General features: G+C 40.6%; 2 protein-coding genes across 4 annotated transcripts; one reads left to right on the top strand and one right to left on the bottom strand.

The window, feature by feature from the left end:
- Positions 1-146: 146 nt before the first annotated feature.
- MKRN2OS (MKRN2 opposite strand) lies at positions 147-6,158 on the bottom strand. 2 transcript variants are annotated; one of them, XM_054975782.1, is made up of 4 exons: positions 5,879-6,158; positions 5,240-5,289; positions 3,839-4,001; positions 147-390 (listed from the first exon to the last, which is right to left on the bottom strand). In XM_054975782.1, the coding sequence occupies exons 1-4, from the start codon at positions 6,094-6,096 to the stop codon at positions 150-152; spliced, it is 672 nt and encodes a 223-aa protein (XP_054831757.1). In that variant the 5' UTR covers positions 6,097-6,158; the 3' UTR covers positions 147-149. The 2 variants fall into 2 exon arrangements, with proteins under 2 accessions (XP_054831757.1, XP_054831758.1); XM_054975783.1 differs by lacking the exon at positions 5,240-5,289 and having other exon boundaries at positions 3,839-3,982.
- Positions 6,159-7,949: 1,791 nt separating this feature from the next.
- MKRN2 (makorin ring finger protein 2) lies at positions 7,950-26,938 on the top strand. 2 transcript variants are annotated; one of them, XM_054975780.1, is made up of 8 exons: positions 7,950-8,263; positions 10,457-10,585; positions 11,331-11,509; positions 14,494-14,804; positions 16,126-16,340; positions 18,596-18,706; positions 23,824-23,968; positions 25,742-26,938. In XM_054975780.1, exons 1-8 carry the CDS (start codon positions 8,235-8,237, stop codon positions 25,880-25,882), a joined length of 1,260 nt encoding a protein of 419 aa, XP_054831755.1. In that variant the 5' UTR covers positions 7,950-8,234; the 3' UTR covers positions 25,883-26,938. The 2 variants fall into 2 exon arrangements, with proteins under 2 accessions (XP_054831755.1, XP_054831756.1); XM_054975781.1 differs by lacking the exon at positions 7,950-8,263 and adding an exon at positions 8,393-8,538.
- Positions 26,939-27,395: the final 457 nt, after the last annotated feature.

The raw sequence follows: 27,395 nt of genomic DNA on the forward strand, positions 1-27,395 counted from the left end.
GCTAGTCATTGTTTAGAAGGTATGTGGAGCATTTTCCAAGTAAATATGCATTGCCTACAGCTAACAGCTACTGTAGTTTCAATAGGGTAGGAACAAAAGGCATAAATGTCTTAGCTGGAGGATTCTATTTTCACTGTATTTGATTTTTTTTATAGCAAATGACTCCCTGTGGAATTGTCACTCTCTTGCTCTGGACGATCAACAATGTAGAAGCCATTCTTGCATACTTCCTTGTAGACAGTAATATACTTAGAAGCTTTCCTTGTCCGTGGAATAACAAATTTCTCGGTGAAGTCACTTTTATTCATTTGCTGCTTCCCTTGTGCACTCAACACACAGTTAATAAATGTTAGTGCATACGTGTAACAGTTGTGAACATGTTCTTCATACCTATGAAATGGGTAATCAGTGAACATAAGCAATTAAACATAGGGTGTCCTCGGATTACACTGGCTACACAGGGATAGGATTACAACCATTCTCCTATACTGCCAAAAACCAGCATTTATGATAGTGGCATGTATCCTTCCACTCCAGTGAGCAAAGTCTGAAGCCTTCCCCCAGTTCCAATGGCTCTTCCTACTATGAAGAGCCACTGAAGTTTGAGGAAGGCTTCTTAAGCCTAAGGCTGGATGCATGCCAGCATGATTCAATATTCTGCTTGCTCTTTGAATCCAAACTGATACAAGTGCACATATGGAGAGGATATGGCTGAGATGAGCTAACTGAAATGTAATTGGAAAATTCAGTAAACAAGATTATACTAAGACAGATTCCTTTTGGAATAGTGATTCATGAAGACTGGTCAGAAGTGAATGACATCTTTGCTCAATTTTCATTTTATATTTCATTTTAAACAAACAGGAAGCAGCTATTACATCTAAAATGTTGTTCAATAGGCTGCCAAGTAGTTATGCTGTTTACTTTTCTGAAATATGGATTTAAGATTGTTTAAAATGACAAAGTAGATGTAATTGCATTTGCAGCAGCAGGCTCTTATGCTCCCAGGCCATAAACTGCTGGGTGGGTTTTGACTAAAACAAACCAGATGACAGAGTCAACCACAAGTTTTATGACCTCTTGTTTAGGATCCAGAACAAAATGAGAACTTGGAAAAAAAACATGCTCATTGTAAGATTTATGAATTGTATATCCTTTCTGAATTGCAATAAAGTAACCAGTGTCCCAGAGGATTTGAATTCAGTGGCACCTTAAAAACCAACAAGATTTTCAGGGTATAAATTTTAGAGAATCAAAGCTTCAGTGTCCTAGGGTGGATATTCCTAACCTGCATTACTTGTACTGTACTCTTCGCAGAAAGTGATCACAGTAGTTCCAAACAAGGGCCTTTGCCTGCAGCTTCTGTAGGCCATACGAATGCCCTGGATCCACCAGAGTTTCTGCCTGCAGAGTGCAGCTCTCTCACACACACCCTGCAGCAGCCCCATATCCCCCTTGAAATCCTGTTCCTGTCCTGCCTTCAGAAACATTTTGGTGAATCTAAGCCAATGTCTATCACTCAACACTCAAAGAAAACGAACTAAGCTCTTTTTTGCTCAATACTGTTGAAGGATATACATACTATGGCTTGTGTGGATATTTAAAAATGCAGAGCTTGAGCTAAGTAATCCTCAGGTCTTTACATTCATTATTCCTTGATAGTAGTGGAAAGTGCTGTGAAGTCATAGCTGACTTATGGTGACCCCTGCTGATGTTTTAAAGGCAAGAGACCAATGGGTGGTTTGTCTTTGCCTGCCTATGCACAGTGATCCTAGTCTTCCTTGGACATCTCCCATCCAATTACCAATATTCATATATTATGTTAGGTTAAAGGAACAATCCCATTAAGGCTACAATGGGCCATTAATAGGAGATAAAATTCCAGTCACTGTTGCTAGAATTAATTGAAGAGCAAAGGAACATACTTTCTCCACTACCCACCATGTAAGAATCAACGCTTCCTCTTAAAATACTGAGAACAGCATATATTTTATTTAGTTTTTATCCCTCAAAAGTTTAAAAATGTATTCTCCAACAGCTAAAAGACTGGAAACAAAGGTGAATGAGAATTTTTTTTTTTAACCTTTCTAAACTTGCAATAGGTAACAAGTTGCTCAGAACAAGGTTTTGGCAAGGAAAAAGAAAAATGAGGGCAGTCTTTTTTTGGTCTTGCAACTTACCTCTGTGTTATCCCTCCCTTCCAGTCTAGCTGATAAGAGTGACATGATCAAGATTAGACATGGGCAATAACAGAAAAAAAAACATGGTGTTCGTTGTCATCCACAAACAACGAACATTGACAAACATGACCTGTACACGAACATGTTCGTTGTTCATGGGGGCCATCAAGATCCCTACCACACCACTCCCAGAAACCTGAGCAGGCAGCAGGAAATGTACCAATAATAAATAATAGCTTGGCCTCAGAGCCTGGCAGCAGCCCTGGAACCTGAAGGGGTAGATCCCTACTGCACCACTCCCAGAAACCTTACCTGAGCAGGCAGCAGGAAAGGTACCAGTAATAAATAATAGCCTGGCCCAGAGCCTGGCAGCAGCCCTGGAACTTAAAGAGGTAGATCCCTATCCCACCACACACACAGAAAATTCAAGCTCCAATGCACTCTCCCTGTCTCTCTCAAAATGCCAACAGCAACTGTCCCTCACTGTCTGCAAAACCAGAGCTGGGAGCCCCCCTCCCCCCTGCTCTTTGCTTCCTCGTAACAAATTTGGAGCTCCACACTTGAAAGGAAGACCTGCCTATCAAGCTAAATTGGACTTATTAGATTGGGGTTTCCAGGGCAACAGCAGGAGTTCAGACAGAGTTCAGGCAGTCCCTGCCTCCAGTTGCCAAGGGAACTGATTGCAGGTACCAGATTGTCTGGCTTGATAAACAGCAACAAACAGCAACAAACAAGGCTTGCAACGACCACCTGTTCGTTAAGAATGGGGCCTCACAAACAGCTTGTTCACGAACAGCTGATTGGGCTGTTCGTGGCTTTTTTTAGTTCGTATTGCTGTTCGTGCCCATCTCTAATCAAGACAGAACAGGAGTCCAGTGGCATCTCTGATTTATGCTGGAATAAATGTTAGTCTTTAAGGTGCCACTGGACTTTTGTTTAATTCTGCTGAAACAAATGAACACTGCTATCCTTCTAGAATTACCATCAAGATCTTTATTACCAAGTGGTACAGAAGTGGCTGGATCCACAACTGTATTTTTCCACTATAGAATTATAAATACTTTTTTCAGATTATCATTATTATGCAAATTCTATTTAGCCTTGCCATAAACTAGGAAGTTGCACTCTGCCTCTTACTGCATGTGCCATCTTCTATTAATTGGAAGAACAAAGCTAATGAAGGTATATACCAGGGTTTCCCAACATGGTACCTTCATGCGCCATTGTGCCCGTCAATACATTTCCTGGTGCCCACCAAGTGTTTTTAGAAAGTGGCTAGAGCCAGGTGGGGCTTTTGCCAAGCATGATTTCTGAATGGCCATAGGAGATTGATTGCCTGTGCAGATTCTTAAAAACATTGTTTTGGCAGAAGCTACTTCCACAGCACAAGGATTTTCAATGTGTGACTGAAGGTAAGCTGTGGCAGCCATTTTGTAGCCATTCTGTGCCCACCACACTGTGTCAGAATTCCAAATGTTCTCACAGGCTCAAAAAGGTTGGGGATTCCTGGCATATACTTTCAAGTAGCATGGTTTAAAGCCTGACTGTTGCACAAAAAATGCATCAAACCCGTCTGTTAGACACAAGACAGGCAGAGTCCAAAACCAACCATGCCTATTTCTATGCTACTTAAAGAGCTGCACAGTTGAACTTCATACCTGTATGGAAGCCAGACCTCTGCTGCTGAGAATTGTTCTAGATATGTATCCCATTGTTGGAGCAGATCATACATATCAGGCTGCACCAGGGGGATGTTTATACATTGTTCCCATCCGTGTTCTCCTATATTGATTCCAGTTTCACTGTAATTATATACCAAACCTATAAACAAAAGCAGCAAAAAAGTAAAAACCTATCCTTAATTATGAGAATACATTAATTGCTTCCACCTTATAATTTCCATTTCATAGAGAGGCAAGCAAACACACAGGCCAATAGAAACTATCACTTGTTTAACTTTTTATCTTGTATTTATTTTCCATTTTTGTTTTAAATTGTTTTAATGATGTATTTCTATGTTGGTTTTAATGACTTTTAAGATGAGGTTTTAATTTATATGTTTTAATTTGTTAGCTACCTTGGTGGTTCTATAAAGGGAAAAAGACAGGGGGAAATCTTGTTAATAAATAAACAATATCTGAATAGATCTAAAAATCCTGGTTATTTGAATCCATAATATTAGTGAGAGAGCCAGTATGGTATAATGGTTAGGTTCAAATCCCTGCATACCATGAAACTGACATGGTGACCTTGTCCAGTCAGAGTCTCTCTCTTCACCACCCCCACCCCAGCCAAGAGGACCCTAATTTATCTCACAGAGTCCTTGGAGGAAAGGCAGGATAAAAATGCACTAAACAGTGTCTGAAACAGTCGGGCAGTATATTTACAAAATTCACAGCAAGCCAAACATCCTCTTGTTGGTTTTTAATGTTTCAAGAAGGAATATTATTGTACACTGATGTAAGATTCACACTGATAACTGAAACCCACATTGCTGGACTTGAGAGTGAATTTGTAAATACATTTTGAAAAATAACCCTCTCATTGAAAATGAGGAGGGCAAGCAGCATGGTATAGCCTGATCTCATCAGATCTCGGAAACTAAGCAGGGTCAGTACTAGAATGGGAGACCACCAAGGAAGACTCTGCAGAGAAAGACAATGGCAAACCAGTACTGCTCCTCACTTGCCTTGAAAGCCCCAGCAAGGGTCATCATAAGTCAGTTGTGACTTAATGGAACTTTACACACACACCCAAAATGGAACTAACCACTGTTGTGCAGCTTTTTTACGGCTCATGGGGGGTGTCAGGGGGGATATTTTTCAAACTTCTTGTTGGAGACAACATTGTACTGGCAGAACCACATGGCCAGGTCAATAGATGCATAGTTTTCAGGTGGCAGGTAACACATTCATAGCTAACCCTGCTTGAATGCCATTAATGCATTCCCTTATTAGGGCAAATCCAATACATAACAATGCAAACCTGAGTGTCCAATACACACCACAGGTGCAGAGAGAAAACATTAGTTTAGGATGTTAATTAAAAATCACTCTTACCATTAGTACAGGTTATTCCTACATGAAGATCGGAATTTCCATCATATCCTCTGAAACGAGAAAATGTTTTTCATATTGGAAAACAATTTGCTTATTTTTTTTTAAAAAAAAACTGGACTTAAGCTGTACAGAGAAATGTCCTCTTTCCTGAAATTGATTGTGTGACCCAGAAAATTCAGTCACTGTTGATTCCCATTTTGATACTTTGCAAAAACATTTCTTGAAATTAATCACGGAGGTGATTTGGGGATAAGTGACTACACAGTCTGTGCAATAAATTGGACCTCATGTAGTCCATTTGGTGTCAAAAGATATTGGTTTCAGGTTCTATTTACACTAGCAAAACAGGCAGAAGTAGATTTAGTAGTAGTTTCTAACTGCATCAGGGAGGCTCAGAAATCTGTGGTAGAACATATGCTCTGCACATCAAGGCCTCCAGTTCAGTCCCTGGCCACTCTAACCTTGCTAAAGATCATAGAAAGCACACTCCTGCCTCAGACTTTAAAGACCAGCTGCCTTCGACTTATAGTTTCTCTCAGTATAAAGCAGCTTCATATGTTCTTATTCTGGCAACACTGTAAGTAGATACTAAAAAACATAATTTAGCATTGTCAAAAAGAAAACGAAGAATAACCATACCTTAGAAATGTCCCTGCAGTAGGCTTAAGTAAAAAAGAGCATTTTTCTCTGTGCCCATTAACAAAAGGACTAGGAATATTGACAGGTGCTTCTTCCAGTCTCCTGTAGCTCACACTCTGCCCACACAGAGGACAATACTTGGGCACATAGGGACAAAATATGTCTTTCTTACAGTGGCTGATTTTGATTAAGGCTGTCTCCAAATCCAAAGGCTGCATTGTGTGAACCGCTGCCTTGCACCGGTCACACCTCAGTGAGAAAAACCAAGACTAGTCCCACTACTGTGCATGGAAAGGGGGAAGGGTTTTGTTGAGCCTTATCAAGAATGACAGCTCATATGGCCAATCACAGAACGTGAGGCAAACAGGAAAACAGACAAAAGATGGGTGGAGAAAGGGGAGCGTCTAGTTAGACATTGTCTTAAAGTGCTAGTGTTCAGTTTTTGTGTTAATTTTATCTGTGAATAGTATCCAGACTATTTTGATGAGCAGAGACCTAAATTTCCTTGGAATGAGATAGAGAATTATAATACCTAAGTTTGGAGTTGCCATTTTTTCTTCTTTTTGTGCATTACACGCAAAAATATAGCAAGTAAAAGGTTTTCATTCACTGTTGCTGCATATAGGAAAAAGTTTTAATTATTCTTGTTAGGATTTGCTGCCAGGGTTGGTAGCACAACTAGACTCTCTGGAGACTCTTCTACTGCCATAACACTGGAGGATTCATGAAGGGAACCGGCTGTTTGCAATCCTGTGGACTTATTCAGGCTAAGTTTAGATTGATCCTTTTCCTCCTGAAAACAGGAGGAGGTACTAGGCTGAGGAGAGCACATTAAGAGGGCATTGCCGCACCATTCTTGCGTAATCTTGTTAGTATCGCTTCTACAGTTTTAAGTATTCAATTTGTGAATGTCATGCAGCTGTTAAAATTACAGGATCCTCTACCCCCCCCCCCCCATTAACTGCAAAGCTGCGCTTACTGCTCTCCTACCAATAATTTTTAAAAGGGACGATCTATAGGTATTAAGTTAACTCCATAAACCTGTATTATTATTGCAGGTTGTGAAACCTTCAAATCAATTCAAACAATTGTTTAAAATCCAAAGCTGTAAATCAAAAAGTTAGACATAAGACAAGCAACTACCTAAATTTCATCAACATCACCCTGTGCTACAAAAATACAGTCCTCCATCTCTGACACTCTTACTATATTCTATTCAGACCATTAACTTAACAGACAACTAATTTGAAGGTATTGGTTGTTCTTAATAAATAGGATCAATGAAACATCTTTCCTTCCTGGAGTAAATGGGCTTTTGGTCCCAAATTCTGGTTCCTTACTGCAGACCCAGACTGTGCCATGTCTCATTTCCTAAGGAAAAGATATGGATATTCTCTTCATCTGACTGCAGTGAAGTACACAAGCAGACAGATAGCGCAATCCTAAGCAGAGTTACTCCAGTCTAAGCGAACTGATTTCATACATTTAAATTAAATGAAACATTGCCACAGAATTATAGAGAAAGGTGGAAACCCTATAGTATAGAAAGGTATTCCGACTCCTTTTAGTTCAGGAACAGAAAACGATTAGTAACATGCAGGAACTAACATCATCACCAATAAATAGGTATGGCTGACATCTCTTCGTCTGCTTGATTCCTGTTCGTTTTTAGAACATTTTGCATTTTATTTTTATAATGACCTTAAAGTTTTGAGGCAGATTAAACTGCTGGGTTTGCGAAAATGCTTAGCAGTGCTTACTGTTTGGGTACAGAGAACATAGATAGGTGGAGAAAACACTGGATCCCTACTGTATGGATAGTAGGATTTGAGTCCAGTGGCAACTTAGAGACCAACAAGATTTCCAGCCCCTAGTGCCAGTTTAGAGGAGCTTTCGAGAGTCAGAGTTCCCTTCTTCAGATACTCTATGGGTAGTGTCACAGCCTTTAGATAGTTCTGGGGTGGGGGGGAGTGGAGGGGAGAAATCTGTTTTTCTTCTTCGACTATATTGCGCTCAAACCAATATCGCCTCCCACCTTCACTCTATAACGTGGCTTGCGACTGCTCGTATCTATGATTCAGGAGGGCGCTCTCTCCGGCTTCGGTTGGAGAACTCTATGCTCGGCTTTACCCTCATCTCCACCACAGATATTTCGTCCGTCTCTACGATCGAGTTCGTCACTTAATGACTTCCGACGGGAAACCAGTTCCTGTAGAAACTGACCGAGTAGCTTCGCCGGGCCTCCCAAGTGGCTCCTCCCCAACCCTTTCCCCTTCCATTCGTCGGCGATTGGCGGAACCAAAATGCGAAGAGCTGCGCGGGGAAGGGACACCGACGAAGAGGAGCCGGAGGAGACATGAGCAGCACTAAGGACGTGACTTGCAGGTCAGAGCCCGACACCCGCCGCCTGGTCGGCGCAGAACTAGCCCTTCCCTCCCCCACCCGACGCAAGACGAGCAGCCGTGCTCGCTCCGCCCCCTGAGGGGGGAGGGCTCGAGAGGTGCTCCTGCTCCCTCCGGCCCGTTAACCTCCACCCTCCCCCCCAAACCGGAGTGGGGGTGGGGGTGCCGCAGCCGCTGGCTCGGTTGCCCTGGTAACAGCCCCTCGGCGGCCGAGTTGGGAATCCCCCCCACGCCCTCTTGCACGGGCTCCTTCAGGAAGTGAGCGGGGGGGCTTGGAAGTCTCCAGGGGGCCTTGCCTCAGGTGGTGGATGAGGGTGTATCGACTGGATTTGATGAAACTCAGCCCATCGCCGCTGCCGCTCTTGTCACCCTGTGTGGCCGTATTCTCTAGACACACCAGTGTTTGAATGTGGCTTCCCGGTTAATAACTCGTCGGATAGGTTGTGCCTAGAGAAAGAAGCCCCTCGCTCCCACCTCGTTTTGGTTTTGTGCCTATTTTAGGGAAATCTACCCCGTCTGGCCACAGAGACGCCAAACGTTAAAGGGAGGAGATCTGCTGGCCAGGTCGCACAGCCCCTAGTGCCAGTTTAGAGGAAATATTGAGACTTTGAATGTGATGGAATCAGAGAGGTTGTTGAAGGGAATGATTAGCATGTTCGAGCAGCCTTAATAATGTGAGCATTCCACAGAAATGAACACTAGCATGTTGATTTTAATATAATAGGTGAAGTGAGAAGCTTCATTTTTCTGTGTGTCTGCTGTTGCCAGTTAACATGATGAGGTCAGGGTAAATGATGCACAATCCCACTAACTCTCTCTGCTGGTTCTCAGCTTCTCCTCTGTCTTGGAGATGGCTCCTGACTTAAGCTCTGGGCCTTTGGTGACTGGCAGTGAAGAGCTGGCCTAAAGTTGCCAAGATGGAAGGGGAGAGAGAAAGGTCAACAAAAGCAGTGGAAGCAATCTGCTAAGCGACTGAAGCCTGCATAAGTGGAGGTGTAGGACTAAAGACACCACAGACTTGGCTACTGTAACAGACTGTACATGGAGTTACCCTTGAAGATAATCTGGAAACTTGAGTTAACATGAAATGCTGTGCCATGTTTACTGTCTGGACTCTGCTGCAATTCACATTTTGCACCAGTGCTAAAATAATTGCAGTGCCTGCCTTTTTTCCCTTTCTTGTACATGAAGCTGCCTTCTACTGAATCAGACAGTTAGACCATCAAAGTCAGTATTGTCTTCTGCACTCAGACTTGCATTGGCTCTCCTGTATCTTATGTAGACGTTTTTCACATCGTCTACTACTTTATCCTTTCCATTGGATATGTCAGGGATTGAACCTAGAGAAGCAGATGCTGCACCTCTGAGACACAGCTGCATCCCTTAATTGTAGTTCAAAGTGCTAGTTGTGATCTGTAAAGCTCTTCTCAGCCCAGGACCCATGTATCTTCAGGACCACCTTTCCCAATATGCCCTTAGACAGCAGCTTCATTTATCAGACCAAGGCAGATCAGTTATCTGCCTGCACCAGATATTTTGTGGAGAAATTTTCTTCCTGAGCAAGTCATTATTTTCCTGGTAACAGCAGTGTAAAGCTGAATTATTTGGTGGGCCGTCCAGCATATAAATGTTTTAACCTTTGTTTTATGTAGGTTTTAATTGATTATATCTCATGGTGTATTGTTAAAATTGATCATTATGGAGAGAAAAAAGGGTTAAATGTTCCTAAATAAATATGAAGCCAAGATAGTAGGTTCAAATTAGGCCAGATCAATTCTTTTTGTTTGACTAAAACCAGCCTTGTAAATGTTTAAAACATTTACAGTATTTTCTTAGAATATGTGCTACCAATTAAATTTTTAGAATACTTTTTCTAATAGATTTTTTATAAATTCTCTTTAAGCCACCAGCAAAATGAAGAACTGACAATTAAACTGAGCCAGAATTTGCTGTTGCAAACCTGTTTTCAGTGGGTTCATCTTTTTATTTAGAAACTTGGCTCTGAATGGAGAGAACTTAAAAACTGCTAATTTTATATTCTGGTAGTTGTATCAGGAGAAGACATCAGGATTGACAAATTTGTCTGCCACATCTGAACAAGATCAGAAGATGAATAACTAGTTAACTTTTGATAGGCAGTGTTTGTCTTGACTTTTTTCTCTGTATCCATCTGCAGGTATTTTATGCAAGGGGTATGCAGGGAAGGAAATAGGTGCCTATTTTCACATGACTTATCCACAAGCAAACCATCTACTATCTGCAAATTCTATCAGAAAGGACTATGTGCCTATGGTGCTCGCTGCAGGTATGAATTGTTACTGTTCACAATTTTGAAAATGCAGGCTTGCTGTCTTGCCAGTGATTACAGAGAAGCAGTCATTCAGAGGAGGGTTGTAGTATTTTTTTGGAGCCCCAACAAGGTCTTAAGATTCCAGCCTCCTTATCCTGAATATATTTAGACAGATACAGTCCATTGATCAACCTTGACATCAGCAGGGCTGTGTGTCAGTTGAATATAGAAATACCCTTACAAGTTACCAGCATGGGCCACTACACTCTGCTACTCTTCCCTTTTTGCATTTGGGAGCAGTGCAGGCCCTACCCGACAGGCAGTTCAAAGGCAAAGACAACTGGATTTCTCAAATCAAACTAGAAGCCAAGTAGTATTTCACTCTCTGTTGATTCCATTTCAGATCCCACCCTGAACCTCAAATCTGTCCCTCATTGCTGGTAGCCAAGTTTAAGAGGGGTAGATACTGACATGATCCTTAAAGAATAATATATTCCATATTTTCTTTTGAGCCACAATGCATTGGAGAGTTTTCTGGCGTACCACCAACTTAAACAGCCCCCCTACAACCATAGTTTTACAAGATGAAATATACTTTTATTGCCCCTTTCTTGTTCTTTCTCTCCCCTTTACTCTAAGGTAGAAATTCTGTGCATGTTTGTTTATTAACTGATATGGGCATAAATGAGATAAGTAAATGGAAATACTTTGGAAAAACTGCTGCAGCAGTTTCTTCTTGTGTTTTTAATTTGTTTTTAAGATACGATCATGTTAGACCTTCAGCATCAGGTGGTATGGTGCCTACAAGAATGCTTTACTCTGCTGCATCACCATTGCAGAGCTTTGACTCTCAGTCAGAGCAAACCACGCCCATAACCAAAAGTAAAGTACATGAGTCTGGAAAACGTGAGAAGAAAACAATAGTGCTCAGGGATAGAGGTGAGTACTTGTGAGTTCTTATTTTTTGATGGGTTTAGGACTTCTTTGATGGGTTTAGGATTGTCGTTTTCTTATACAAAAAGATTTCAAGCACATGCTTGTATATAATTAGTTTCAGTTTTCCAACTTTTTCTCTGTTCCACTAGTATGAATATAAAATGATCAAGCAGCAATATTCAGTGGCTTAGGAACTCTTATCTCAAACATACCACCTGTGACTCTTCAAATCACCATTCCCCACTGTGGCACCCACCCCATGTTCTAGGAAAGTTGGCAAGGCCTTTTCTCAGTGAGGCTTTTGGCTGGCAGGTGAATCCCATCCTGAAACAGCCATTGCTGGAGGGACTGGAGGAAGAGTAAGTTGCAGACCTCCCAAGAATTGTGGGCCCAGTGCTAGGGATGGAAGTAAAGAGCCTGTCCTTTCCCAAATAGCCCCCCCCCCCATAACCTCAGTGTTATTATGCTAACAGCTGGGCAGCTGCTGGAATAATAATAACAACAACAACATTTGATTCATATACCGCCCTTCAGTTCAACTTAATGCCCACTCAGAGCGGTTTACAAAGTATGCCATTATTATCCCCACAACAAAATGCCCTGTGAGGTGGGTGGGGCTGAAAGAGCTTCTAGAAGCTTTGACTGACCCAAGGTCACCCAGTTGTCTTCAAGTGGAAGAGTGGGGAATCAAACCCAGCTCTCCAGATTAGAGTCCCGCGCTCGTAACCACTACACCAAACTGGAAGAGCAAGTTGGCTGTAGAGAAAACAGAGTAAAACTACCACCACGGTAGCTGTGTGGGAAAAGAGCATGCTGGCAAGATCAAGTGGGTAGTGGCAGTTTTACTTTTGTTTCTCCATAGCCAGCTTGCTCTCCTGGTGATGCCAAACTGTCCATTTTGAAGCTAAGAAGCTGATGGGCTGAGTGTCTGCTTGGCAGTCTTGTTTTCTCATCTGAGTAGCTGTGCCTCATGCTGAGGAGAGCGCAAGAAGGCAGAAAGGGAAGAAGAAAGCATGTAGGCTTTCTGGTATAGGAGCTGACTCTGCTAGTGGGAACAGGCTTCTGAACTAGTTAGCCATGTTGGCCAGAATGGTCATGGCCCAACCCAAGGAGTCTTCAGTGAACACCCTTAGTTCCATTTCTTCCTTCTTGCTGTCTCCCTAGCATACAGCAGAGCAGGCTTCTGCAGCTGTTGGCCAGATCTCTGCAAGCAGGCAGTTTGCCCAGCTTCTTAGGTCCAAAATAGACAATGCAGCCTTTCCAGGGACATCACTGCCATTTTACTGTTAGAATTCCTTCTCTTCACAAATGGCACAGAGACTTGATCCTGTTTGGAACTGTGGCACAGGGGAGGAGGGGCTCCTGTCCCCTTCCCCCGGCACCATTTTCAAGAGCCCAAACCCCTACAGAATCAGGCCTCTGTGGCATTTGTAAATGAATTTTAGCACTAAAATTGCAGCAGTGTTCCTGGGAATGCCATATTGTCTAGTTTGACCCGAAGAAGCTGAACCAGGTATTGACATATGTATCAGGCCATAGGCTTCATTCTAAATGGTTAGAGTCATCAGAGGCATGGAGCAGGTTTACAATGTACTCTTAATTACTTCAGTAGAATGGTATAATTGCTTAGAATTACACTGTTAGTCTCCGCTTAAGTGATATTTCCAAGTATACCCAGGCAGTATTATCTACATAACTGAACAGAAGCTGTTCCTCTGAAGGGAGAAGTAAGTACTGTACTTTGGGCCATGTTTTAATCTTTGTTATCACATGTGCTCCCCTTCACGTGTATCCTTAGACACGTATGGACTTTATAACTTGGGTTTGGGACCTTTATCCAGAGCTGCAACCAATGTTGGGGGAATTAAGCTCAGTGTCAGGGGGAACCCTCTTTCTGTTTCCATAGCCTGGCTAGCCTGGATAACTGACACAATTGCCAGTTAGGGGAGTGGAACATGCAGGGAAGCAAGCTCAAAGTTCCTCTAATAGGCTGCCAGAAACTATGGAACAACCAGATCTTTTCCTAAGCAAGGTTTAGAATTTATTGAGGGAAATATAGAGGTACAGGAATTGAAAAGGTATTCAAACATAAGAACAGTGCAATTTTTGTGTTCAGAGGGAAATGCATATTGAGACTTACATGAGAGGAGAAAAAGAGAAAGTAAGAGAAAACCAATCCTCTGGCTGAGCGGAAATTCAGTACCTGGGAATGAACAGAAGGAAAAATGAAAATAGTTTTCAGAGGAAATAAGTGAACAGATAAGGAGTTTACCCAGTCTGCTGAGCAGGTAGAGTATGTTGTCTGCTTTGACGGTCCAGAGATAAAGAGAGGAGGACCTCAGACAAGGCTTCTGAAGGTCCCAGGGAAAAGGTTGGCTGGTTCCAGAAGAGAAGAACGGAATGGGCAGCCTCTGAGCCAGCAGAGGAAACTAGACTGCTTGCTGTTGGTTCGCAGAACAGCAGTAGTTACAGGAACCCGCACAAAAGAATACCAAAGAAATAATTGTAACGTTTGGGAATTCAGGGTGTCTAGGATGAGAATCTGTGGGTTTTCTGACTTTGAGTGAGTTAGAAAGGGGGACTTCCCAGAAAGGTAACAGAAGGCAGTTGCATCTAGACGAAGTGGACAAAAAGGCTGGCAGGGTAGAGATGTCACCTTCACTTCCAGAGGCTGTGAACTTCTTAATATCAGCACTAGAAGACAACATCAGGGGAAGGCATTGGTCTCTGCCCTTTAGGGAAACTGGTTGGCCTTGATGACACAGAGTGTGGGACTAAATGAACCACATATTCAGCAGGGTGTTTATGTTAACATTTTTGTGAGTTTGAGATGAATGAAGAATGCTTGTGATTGATGGAACTTGGGCTGCTTTAAAAAGGTAGATCCTTATTGCCTTGAAGCATAGGCTAAATGAATAACTAGCAAAAGTTCTTCTGTGATTATACTTTTGAATGTAATTCAAGTGTTTCTTGTCACCTCTTTCAAGACTTATGTGGCTCAGGTGAAGAAAAGTCAAGATCTAACACTGTGAGTGATTTGGCCTGCTGCAGTGTCCAAAGTGATATTTCAGAAACAAAGCCTCATTCATATTTGGAAGCAATTCGCTGTGGGCTTGAAGAGGAAGTCTCTGAGCCTGAAAGTCTGTATACTGACGGTGAACAGCTGTGTCCTTATGCAGCAGCTGGCACATGCCAATTTGGTGACCGATGTCTCTATCTCCATGGGCAAGTATGTGAAATCTGTGGGTTGCAAGTACTTCACCCTTTTGACCCTGAACAGAGAAAGACTCATGAGAAGGTAAATGTGATGTGAAATACTGCCAGTTTCAACATGATGCTGTGTTATATTTAAATGTCTTTGTGCAGCTTAGAACTTACTATGTAACTTATCAGAAACTTGGCCTAGAAGTGCTTTGACAGTCGCTTTACTGGAATATGATACTAGATGATGTTCCAGGCTATGAGTTTTGCTGGCCTTAATAATTCAGTCAGCCTCTTCCTTCAGTTGATTGTCTTTTGGCTCTAGCATTCAAGTGCACATAAAGGTCACATTAAATTATTCACAGGTACACCAATGTGATATTTAAGATATGATTAATATCTTTAATAAATTAAAACTAGTCTTGTGGAACCTTAAAGACCATGGCATAAATGTTTATGGAGTAGTGCCCACTTCATCAAATGCTAGGATAGATTCTGATCTGGGATCGATATTTAATATGAAAAATATAATTGGTTGGGATTTTTTAATATTCAATATGTAGTGTGGGTATATATTCACTCCCTTAATATCATGTAATATATGATATATAACATGTAATGTATTCATTTATGAGATAGTGCCTATGCTGTTTTTTTATTTTCGATTCCTGACCTACACTCTACCCTTCACTTACCAGTTAAATTTTTTCATGATTCGGTGGTTGTCTCAAAAGATGCAGTGTTAAGGATACTGGTTCTTTCTTAGATTCCATCTCTAGAACCAGCATAAAATAGTGTTTAACAACTAGATCTATAGTGTTCTGTTCAATTTACAACCCTTCAATCTGAACATGGCTCCATTGATCATGGGCTGAGATTGTCAAGTACTTGGTATATGTACACACATACAGACACATCCCAGACTAGAAGGTTTACAGAGCTGCTGGTTAAATTAGCTTAGTGTGTCACATTATATGGGCCTGAATCCATGTAATTCTACTGCTCTATATTTTCATCACTATTCGAAATGAATTTTAAATCTAGGTTGGCTAAACTAAATTATAGCTTTATGTATCTCTGTCTAAAACTTGGGTGTTAAATTTATTTATGCTGATGATTCTATGTTTTCTTGAAGTTATTATGAAGAGTACTGCCGTATGAGATTTTTTTGTTGTTGTTAGCAGGGAGATTTTGCTGACTATTTTATAATATTTTATAATATTCTAGTATAATATTTATGAAAGTAGTAAACTAGATTTTTAGTAGAATCTGGTATTCAGAAACACAGAACATATTTCTTAAACTTTTTTTTTCTTATGTTGGAAGTTGACAGCACTGTTGCATCATGGCATAAACCTATAGTAACAGTTCCTTTTCTCCTCCATCTCACATCTTTGACCTTCTCTTTATGCATGTAGATGTGCATGGCTTCCTTTGAACATGAGATGGAGAAGGCCTTTGCCTTTCAGGCAAGTCAGGACAAGGTATGCAATATCTGCATGGAGGTGGTTTATGAAAAACCATCAGCATCTGAGAGAAGATTTGGAATCCTTTCTAACTGCAATCACACATATTGTTTGTCCTGTATCCGGCAATGGAGGTGTGTCAAGCAGTTTGAGAATCCTATTATAAAGTAAGTTCCTCCTGCTATTCTAGAATATAATCATTGATACTTTTCTAAATTTTTTAGAACCTCAAATAAAAGTAGATGCTGAAAATAGGTAGTGACTGACTTGGGGGCTTAAAATTTTTATAAGAATGTGTGAATTAAGCCACTGAGATCAGTGGAACATTTGTTCTCAGGATGAGCCTGAAAGAATGAAAGCTTTTTTTTTCTTTTTGGCCTCAAATATTGAAACCTGGCATACAAAAAATTAATGGCCAAGAAATTGTTCTTTAGATAAGGCTTAATTTCTTAATTAGTTTGATATTTTTATAAATATACTTACAACACACTTATTCTTATCAGCTGTTCCTTTCCATGTTCTTATACCCATAATGCTTATTCTTTCACCGGACTCATTGTTGCATCACAGAATACTGTAATAACTAGACTTTTTAGCAAAGCATTGGCAAATTTTGTTTCTTCCATCCATTTAAGACCAACCTCTCCTTTTAAATCCATAAGAAGCGTGGTGTACTTTCACAACGACTGTATTGGCATCTTGATCTTGTTACATACATAACAAAAAGTTGAAGAGGTTAAATAAAAAGGGAAAAGGCTTATCTGAATATGCACATAACAAATTGAAGTTGATCTACCCATGAGGAATTGGAGCCAGGCGTGGCTTACCCCCTTCTTGTGCATGACAACTATGATAGCATAGCAGTAGTTACGGTTGATGCAACCTGTCTGCATATGTTCTGTTAAGTTTTTTAAAGTGGCATTGATCCTTCTGTCTAGCACCAAGCTAACAGTTTCAGAGCTTGATAAATATTCTTTGTTCATAAGCAGAGTGAGTCAGAAGTCCCTTTCTCAAGGAGCTGGGTGCAAGATGGTATAAAAAGACCTGTCCCAAAGAGAGTTTCTAACATTTAGCCTGTTTTTGTCTGCAATTAGGAAATCCTTATTAAGAAAGAAATTAGCACTGTCCGTATCTTACATTAGTAATCCAGACTGAGGGTGCAAATCAGTTGAGCAGTTTCGGAATGTTTTGATAGAAACAGATGAGAAATAGCAAACTGTTTATTATTTTTTAAAAATTAACCAGCTTTTCATTAAATTATTCCCTAGGCACCTTTCAAACAACATATTAAGTACAATACAAATATGCTCAGAAATCCTTGGATCTCTGGCAAGTAACAGAGACCAGGGTGTCCTTTCCCTCAACAGGCAACTGTCAGTTAAGTGTTCTTTCCAGCAGAAAGGAGGGACACAAACTCTGTGTAGCTTTTCCTTCTCATTGACCTTTCAGGGCCTTGCCTGAAAGGCAGTATGTGCTCTTGGTCACCAAAAAGCAGGCAGACTTCTGTTCTTAATGCCATTGTATTCAGAATGAAATGAAACAGTTACAGCTTCTTTAAAAACATTTTGAGATAAAATCTTTTATATTACCAATAGTATGAAACAGTGATCTTTAGTAATCAGCCATTTATTAATGTATGTTTCTAATGAAATTATAGTTCCTATGACTGCAGAATAGAGATGGGCACAACCCAAAATTCGTGACGAACCAGGTCGGTTTGTGGCTCGTGGACCAGCAGTTCGTCAGATCCCATTTCTGATGAACTGCCACGAACTTTAGGCTGGTTCATTTGGTTCGTTTTTCAGTTCATCACTGCAGACACCCTGGCGCCGATCAGTTTCCTAGGCAACAGGGGATGGACTTCCTGCGGACCTTCTGCTGACCCGGAAGTGGTGATTTGCTGGCCTGGAAGTGATATTTTCACGAACCATATTGAACCAATTCATGAATCAGGGCAGGTTCATGAAAGTTCATAGTTCGTGAAATGTGACAAACCACAAACCACATGGTTTGTTTTTTTTCTGGTTCATGCCCATCTCTACTGCAGAGTAAAAAAAAAAAGTCTTCAAAACACAAAATGTATGGTAATTTATATTCAGATAGCTAGCTGAAAAGCTGATTTGAGAGAATGGTTGTTCCTTGTTAGAGGTGTTTGGAAAAATTCCCCTGATTTGTAGGCATAGAGTATTACATTGTGGTGCCGCCTCAATTTTTTGTGTGTGTGAGAGAAAGCTGAATAGAATTATATAATAGTAATAATTTAGAACATCTAGATATTGACAATTCCATTTAGCAGATCAGTAAAGCTTTACTGTTCTCTGATTCTCTTTAAAACTGCATTTTTCATGCTGCTAAGTTGCATGAAACAGTTTCTTCTCACCATGGTTTTGCTTTTCACTTTGCTTTTCATTGCCTACTCAAGGTCCTGCCCAGAATGTCGTGTGATATCTGAGTTTGTCATTCCCAGTGTGTATTGGGTAGAAGACCAGACCAAAAAAAATGAGCTAATTGAAGCTTTTAAACAAGGAGTTGGGTAAGTATAATGATCTGGACGGAGTTCAGAAATGTTTGATAGGAAGGTAGAGAGAATAAAGATGCTACCTCTTTGGAGAATTTCTTTTGTTAGTAAGGTTTCTGGGAGCAGCCATTTAATTGGAGAAATATGGCAGAAGTTACATTTCCTTCATAAAAAAAATAGCAGGAGGAGCTGGTTAATGGACTGGCAGAATTATGTCTACATCTTTATATCTTAATTCTGAACATGGCCCCAGAGTTCAGATAAAAAAATACACACAGTGGAATCATGTACAGCTAGGGGATATTTTGCTGTAACCTCTTTCCAGAAAAATCCAAGAACCAACCAAAAATGAGGGTGGGGGTGTAACACAGAGAAATGTTGTGTACAAGCAGAGAAATCACTACTTAAAACATTCCGAATGAGACTCTCACAAGATCTCAAAGGAAACCGGCTAAAGCCAGGGCAGTAGGGGTGGGAACAGAAACACTTTTCTGCTCCAAGACTTCTATGAGCCTGCTGACTGGTTGATAGATTGGTCGAGGCAAGACTAGGTTTCCTTTCCAGTCTCCTATCTGTTTGGCGGCATTGTGAGAGCCAGCTAGCAGCACTGCCAAGGAGGGAATTCAGAGGAGAAGGGAAGAGGATGGTGGAGGGGATCATCGGCAGTGGAGAAATAAGATTCCTCCTCCATGAGTCCCCCTTTTATCCTTATCATTAGGGCAATCTTAGAAAGTGAGCTTTCATTGAAATGGGGAAGACTGCCCCACCGCTTGCCAGGCATCCTTGGCTTTGAGAGCATGCTACTTGAGGCTGTCTCAGCTGGTCAAGATCCTAGGGATGCATTGAAAGGAGAGAAAGGGTCTTTTTGTTTATTCAAGGGTGTCTGCAAAGCTGAGATTGTTCACTTAAGCAACCTAAAATCAACATTTTATTTATTATTATTATTATATCACATTTCTAGACCGCCCTCCCTGTCAGACGGGCTCAGGGCGGTTTAACAACAGTTTAAAACAGTAAAAACATTATAAAAACATTAAAACATTATATCAAAACAACTAAAATTGGCAAGTATAAAATATTAAAATACAGCATTTTCCTGCATTTTGTTGTGGGTCCCCATTTGTTGGCTCCTACTTAGGGCTGATGTTCAGTTAAAAGTTCAGAATCAAATGCTTTCAGTCAAAATGCAGGATTGGGGTGGGGATTCTTGAACCATTATCACTATCCCCCACCCACACATTTTTCAGTCAGTTTTTAGCAGTAGCAATCCTGCTTACTGCGAGTCCCTAATGCATTTTTTCTCTTTATTACTCCTTAACAAAAAGCATCAGAGTAAGTAATGAAAGCAGCCTGTTTGGATTCCCACATAGCATTATCAGAAAACTAAAATATAATGAGGGCAATGAGTACTGGCACTATACAGTCAATGAATTTTTGGCTACATGATAATACCTAAAGTCAAAACTGTAGCATCTTCGGTAAAGAATAGAAGAGGAACATGGTGCCCAGAAGGCGTAGAAAACAGTCTCTGCTGTCAGTAGGTGAATGAACGGTTTCTGTCAGAAGGAACTACATGTATGTCATTTTGTCAGCATGTGAAGGGACAGATCTTCCACCCAATGGAGTCCCAATGGCTAGAGTCTATAAAATGCTGCATTCAGGATGTTGACTCCAGTCTTGGCTTATCTGCCGCTGGCTCCCCGTCTGTTTCTGAGCACACGTTGATTTTTAAAGCCCTATATAGTTTGAGGAAACACCTGAAGGAACCTTATGAACCTACCTGGCCACTGCAGTCCTCTAGCAAATCCCTGATTGAGATTAGGTGGGTGGCAACCCAGCAGAAGGCCTTTTTAGTTGTGGCACCAAAACTCTGGAATTCTCTCCCCATGAAAACTTGTCTGCCCCCTTCTGTAGCCATCTTCCAACAGCAGGTGAAGATATGGTTCATTTGGCATTCCCTCAGTGATCCCTTCTTCCTGCCCAGTGTTTAATTGTTGTTTGTTTTGTGTCTGTGTATTTATTTATAACAACTCTGTTTTATTGATGTGTTTTTTCTTGGCTTTAATGCTTTTTAAGATGTAGTTTTAATAGGCATGTTTTAATGAGCTGCCTTGGTGTGTCCCTTTAATAAAGAAATGTGTAACTTGCCTCAGTTGTCATGTTGCCTTGGGAAACCATTTGTCCCATCCCACAATTTTCGGCAGCTCTGGGAATCACTGGAATGATGCGCAGAGTCTCTTCAGTCCCCCCTCCCCCTACCACTATCTTTCCTTGGGATTACACTTTATTTGGGTTCAAGACAGAACTAAGTGTTGTCAGTCCATTGTATCCTCTTTCTCTCATTCACTGCTTTATTGTTATGTCACATTCAGGCACACCCTATGGAACACTTTGAGCACACCCAGTCAAGGCATATAGACTTAATTTGATTTCCTCTCCAATCCCAGTTGGCCAAGCAATGTTCTTTCCTTTTAAAAGAATGCAATTTTCTTGTCACGTGATTCTTCAGACACATGTATAGCGGTTTATGACCTTAATTATGCAATTAGTAAGAATAAACATCTAGACAAATTTGTTTTTAGGCAACAAGTTTGTTACCAAGTTGGACCATAAATCATTTTAAGAATATTGTTCTTAGAATTGCAGTTGATCTCGATTTTGAATCTTTATGAAAAATACATTAGACAACTTTTAGACAAAGTGGACATCTCATCTTTACTAAGACAATGTTTAAGCTAGCAATTAATTCAACAAATCAGAATATTTCTGTGGACTTGCCAAACTGTCCCTATGGAAAACTTGAAAGTCTTAAATTTCTTTATCTAGTAAGCTAATATATATGCTGCGTTTCTATACAATGAACACCCGTGGCAGCTAACTGTCAATAGAACATAAAATACAATAATTAATTATTCCTTTGAGCATAAAGGCACCTTGAGTGGAAAATGCAACTGTGTGGAAAAACTGCTGCTAAGGCTTTTAATTTTCTTTGCACCAACAATGAATTGTTTGCATTCTGTGTAACGTTTCACTGAATGCTTTTTGCATCTAACAAAATGTCAGCCATGTGATGCTGTGACCTTCACTGTTGGTCTGTTTAAAACACTGTATTTGTTTCAGAGCAGCCGAGGCTTTTGTTGTTTACATTGTGTTGCTCTGTATTTATGCAGTGTTTGTGCTTATCAGTCACATCAAGGACTGTGCTATTAATATATCTAGAGCTAAAATCTGCAGCTGCTGATTAGAACAAACAGCTTAGGGCTTTCATGCCATGCTCATATATATTCCTGCATAAAATCAAAGTATGAGTAGAAAGCACTGCGGTAATCCTCTTGACTATGACTGTATTTAACTGCCAATATTTTAGGGAACAAACCTATCAAAATTCACTCTCTGACAAGGGAATTTTTGGAAAAAGTGGAATTGTTGGAAAACGTGAAAATGTATGATAGTGATTGTGTTGTTTTCTCAACTTGATTCTCAAGATTGAAATAAATGGGGCTCCCATCCCCCCAATAGAGTTCTTGAGAGGAACGTTCTGCTAAATCTACTTTGACTCAAAACGTGATCTTCCCTTTTCCAGTTGTTTAGCTTATTTATAGCCCACCTTCTTCATGGACTCAAGGCAGATTAAAGTAAAGAAAATATAATCATGCAGTATAGAACATCCAATGAACAGTGCAATAGGACTAGGAAGGCCAAATTGAATGACAGTGCAAGCAGCACTGTTTCTTTAATGTCTGATAATAGGCATACAATTAAGATTCCTATATTTGTATCTCCATTTGAATAGCTAGCACATCTTTTGTAAAAATGATCTGGAATCTGCCACAAATGTAAAAGGAAATGAAAAATCTACCTCTAGTTTATTTAGATTTTTAAGTTCAATCACTGCCCAAAGCTATATTGTGTTGAGTACTAATGTGAATACTTTCCACATATGTAAAGAATCCAAAAAAGGGCTGCCATTATACTAAATACATTAGTTGTTGTAGATTTGCCAGGCTGTATGGCCGTGGTCTTGGCATTTTCGCCAGTAGCTGTGACTGGCATCTTCAGAGGTATAGCACCGAAAGACAGATCTCTCAGTGTCAATGTGTGGAGAAGATATTAGCAGGTAATTTATGTCTACTCAGGAAGGTGGGTTTGGGCTGAGTCATCCTGTAAGAGTTTCCCAGGTTTTGGCATGCTAATGGGGGGAAGATTCACTGTATCCTGAGGAGGTTCTTTTGCATATGGATTGGTGGTTGATATGCTAATCTTATCTGTAGGGCTAATGTAAGATGTCGGGTATTTTGTTAGTCTGGTGTTTTTCAGGACTGGAAACCATGCCCTCTTCATTCTTAAACTTTCTTCTTTCCTGTTGAAATTGTGCTTATGCTTATGAATTTCAGTGGCTTCCCTGTGTAATCTGACAAAGTAGTTGGATGTATTGTCCAGTATTTTAGTGTCCTGGAATAAGATACTGTGTCCTGTTTGAGTTAGGCTATGTCCAGCCACTGCTGATTTTTCGGGGACTACAATGCCAAGACCATGGCCTGGAAAATCTACAACAACTAACGTTCTCCTGCTGTGAAAGCCTTCGACAATATATAGATTAAATACAGTTTTGTAACTGAACTATTTAATTTTGAAGATTTAAAGCAGCTTTACTTAATCATAGCAAGAACAGTGGACCATCTGACCTAATTTTGTTTTGACAAGAGGTTGTCCACAAGCATAAATCACCTTTGTCCCTGGGTGAGTCACAGTACCAGCAGATAAGTGCCATCTTACCTTTTAACCTAAGCTATAATCAGTCATTATTCAGTTTTAGAGCCATTCATCTTCCCTGTCTGCGGTGTAACAACACAGGGAGAAAGGCCAACTTCCCTAGAATTAATGCTTTAAAAAAGTACTACATACACAACACAGAGACGGACTGTGCCATCCAGAAATGGCCCAGAGGTAGCCAGAGGATATATTGTTTTGCAGACTCATTCTCTGTAGAATTATTCTTATAAAATTGGGTGGATAGAGAAATACTTGACGGAAGTAGTTAGAAAATTATGCAACGGGTGCAGGAGGAATTCATTTTCATTATTTTTTTTCATTTGAGCTTAAGTAAATTAACACTTTCTCACATGTTATAGGAAAAAGGCCTGCAAGTACTTTGACCAGGGTAAGGGAACCTGCCCATTTGGCGGGAAATGTCTATACCTCCATGCCTATCCAGATGGAAGAAGGGCTGAACCTGAGAAACCACGGAAACAGCTTAGTTCAGAGGGGACTGTCCGGGTAAGATGATACTTCTGATTTTCATTGACCAATACATTCTTAAGCATTCATATAGTTTTTCAACATGTGCAACAGTTTAGGAGATTTGACATTTAAAATACCCAAACTTGAACTATATCAGGAGAATGATGGTTGTTGTGAGAAGTTATATCAGGAGAAGTTTTAAATGAACCTATAAAGCCCTATGCGGACTGGAACCGGCGTATCTGCAGGACCGCCTCTCCCCATATGAACCCCAGAGGACTCTTCGTTCTAGTGCTGCTAAAGGTCCCTGGCCCCAGGGAGGCCCGCCTGGCATCAGCCAGGGCCTTTTCAGTTCTGGCCCCAACCTGGTGGAACGCTCTATCTAATGAGCCCAGAGCCCAGCAAGGCCTGTTATCTTTCTGCCAGGTGTACGGGTAGTGCTAGGCGAAGCCCCCCTGGCTGACTGATTGTAGAATATGCCCTCCCTACTAGTAACATCCCCATCTAGTAATTTTTTACTGCTACGATGCTCTGTAGAGGATTAAGGATTGGTCGGTTGGATTTGGTGCTGCTCTGTAGATGTATATATACGTATTTTAATTGTGTAATTTTGGATGTCTCGTGGTTTTTTAATTTATATTAACTGTTTTATGTATTTTAACCTGTATGTGACTGTAATCCACCCTGAGCCAGCTGGTATGGGGAGGGCAGAATATAAATAAATAAATAAAAATCCTGTATACAGATCATAAATGTATGAAGTGAGGGCAGCTTTTATAATAGTTCAGTTGTTTACAATGCCTGTTAGATTACTGCAAACTTAACATTGTTATCACTTATTTTACAAGTACCTACACTAGCCTAACATGGCTGTGACTTTTACCAGCTGCACAACCAAAGTGGTCTCCCATCCGCTCTGACATAAATTGAAATTCTTGTTTTTGAGTCAGTAACTTTATTTGTATTATTGCAATATTACGGAATGGAGCTGCCCTTAGAATCAGTCTGAATGAGTATCCACATCCAATCCACTCTCCCCTTGCATTTGCTTTGCTTACAGTACAGTTGTACAAATGCAGAACTCCTGCATAAGGTGGCAGCTGCCTACCTTAGTTTCTTATCCTATTCACTTTTTCCCACAGCCGCTTAGGATAAGGCTAGGATTGGAATTTGAAACTCTGTGTCCTTTACCAGATAAGATGGTTAAAACTAAATCTGTTCAGGCAAATGATGTACATAGCTATTGTGACCATTGGCTGTAAAATGGAGTTACTAGCCTTTCATCTCCAACTAAAATGAATTGGCCTGTAACAGCTTCTACAGTTTGAATTGTGTTTCACTATTCCCAATCTGTAGCCTGCTGTTCAAAGCCAGATCAGAAAGAAAAAAGGATAAGATGGAAGGGTATTTGTGTAACATTCTCTAAATTGTATAAAAACATAATAGAGCTTGTTTAAGTGTTGGTAAGAGGGATGACTTGAGTAACAGATGACCTGAGCCAATGAAAGTGTGGGAGGAAGTACTTTACATGTGAGTATGAATGATCAGAGTAGAGTGACGAGTCTGGGTCAATGTGTAGAGAATCTGTCAACCCCTCTCAATGATGTATAGAATCCCAACATCTTTGCAGTGGTTCTGCTGTGATGGGATGCTCTTATGAGACAAATAAGCAGAACTAGTCAGTAAGTAGAATGATTTAACTGTTCCGGACCCTTTTTGATGATCCTACATGCAGTACTTAAGGCAGTTTCACATAGAAGCTGTCTCTGTTATGATTAATGGTAAAAGATGCCTCTGTTTTTGTTACAGTTCCTCAATTCTGTTAGACTGTGGGATTTTATCGAGGACCGAGAAAGTAGGACGTTGCCAGTTACAGATGATGTGAATGAGCTTGGAGAACTTTTCATGCATCTATCTGGAACAGATGCTGAATCTGCTGCACCTCCCTGAAGCACATAATCTCTATGTTGTTTCCCATATCACTCCTTCTGTTCCTTAGATAGCTTTATACTTTTTACCACAATATTAGAATTATTGTGCCATGAGTCTTATTGAGGCCCTGGTAAAATTCTAGTACAACACTGTTATTGTAGAGTAAAACTGTTGAAGTACAATAAATGTGAGTGCTTTGGATAAAGGGGGAGATGTAGTCAAACGGGGAAAGAGAGGAGTTTCCACTGACTCAGGATAGGATGTTCAGTACTCCTGTTACTAATGATGATCAACTATCTCTCAATGCTAGATCCAACACTACATGTATTTTTTTTTGCAAATATCCCTGAACACGTTTATGATACACATATATAAATACAGATGCTGCCACCACTACTACCCTGTTACATAGGAAGGTGAGGAAGCTGCATGTCTCCACTGTCTACTAGAAATTTTTGGTAGGGATATTAGAAACAATTTGCAAGCAAACTGGCTCTTATTTTCTGGTGAAAGAGCCAGCACCCTCCCTTTGAAGAGGTAAAGATTGGGGCTTGAGTAAAATTGGGGACAGTTGGCACTTTACAAATTGTTTTGAATCAAGTGCTAATTCCAGGGTCCAACTCAAAATGGTTTGAACTTTTAGAGCAGGGGATGTAGACTTTTCAGGTGCCTCAGTCTGACATCGTTTCAGATTTTTTTAAAAAAAATCACTGCTTTCAGAACATTCAGGAAGAGGCAGGTATTCATAGACTCACAGGATTGGAAGGGACCTCTAGGGTCCAACCCCCTGCACAGTGCAGGAAATTCACAACTACCTGCCCTACCCACACCCCCAGTGGCCCTGCTAAAAACACCATCAGGATCCCTACCTTAACTGGCCTGGGGAAAATTGCTACCTGAGCCCAAGGGGGTGAATTATAAGACATTATCCTGGGGCACATGATATGAACTTGTCCTCACTGTTGTTCAGTCTCACATTAAACATTTTTCAAATTAAAACTTAATGATCTAGTTTTGATCAAATGTGATAGTAAACACAAGCAAATGAGGGTAAGGCTACTAGGCATTTTAGAATACTTTAAAAATGTTCAATAGCTCATTTTTGGGCAGTATGGTATTAAACTATCAGTTGCCACAATTGGCTAGACTGGTGGTTTGTCTTTTTATATCCAACTAAAATGTTCTAGTTTACCACCTTTGCACAGAGTGCTAAGAGTATACCCCATCAAAAATCCTGGATTCCTGAAATCTGGGAAAGATTCTCTGATCTGGTTAAGACAGATCAGAGAATCCCAGATTTATTTGCTCAATATTCCGTATAGGATAAACTTATCTGGGGATCACATTTTTCAAGCAAACTCCATCATATTTGCAGGGAATCTACTCATGACTGTCCTCTAAAGACCGTCCACGTTTCAGCAACATCAGACCTCAGGGTCCAGTTTTATGGGCCCCTGAAGAAGTTGCTCCCAGCCACTGTCCATTGTTTCCTATGGAGGTAACATTTCCAAGCAGGCTCTGAGGCAGAAAC

This window comes from Eublepharis macularius, chromosome 4, assembly GCF_028583425.1.
Source record: "Eublepharis macularius isolate TG4126 chromosome 4, MPM_Emac_v1.0, whole genome shotgun sequence".
NCBI lineage: Eukaryota > Metazoa > Chordata > Lepidosauria > Squamata > Eublepharidae > Eublepharis > Eublepharis macularius.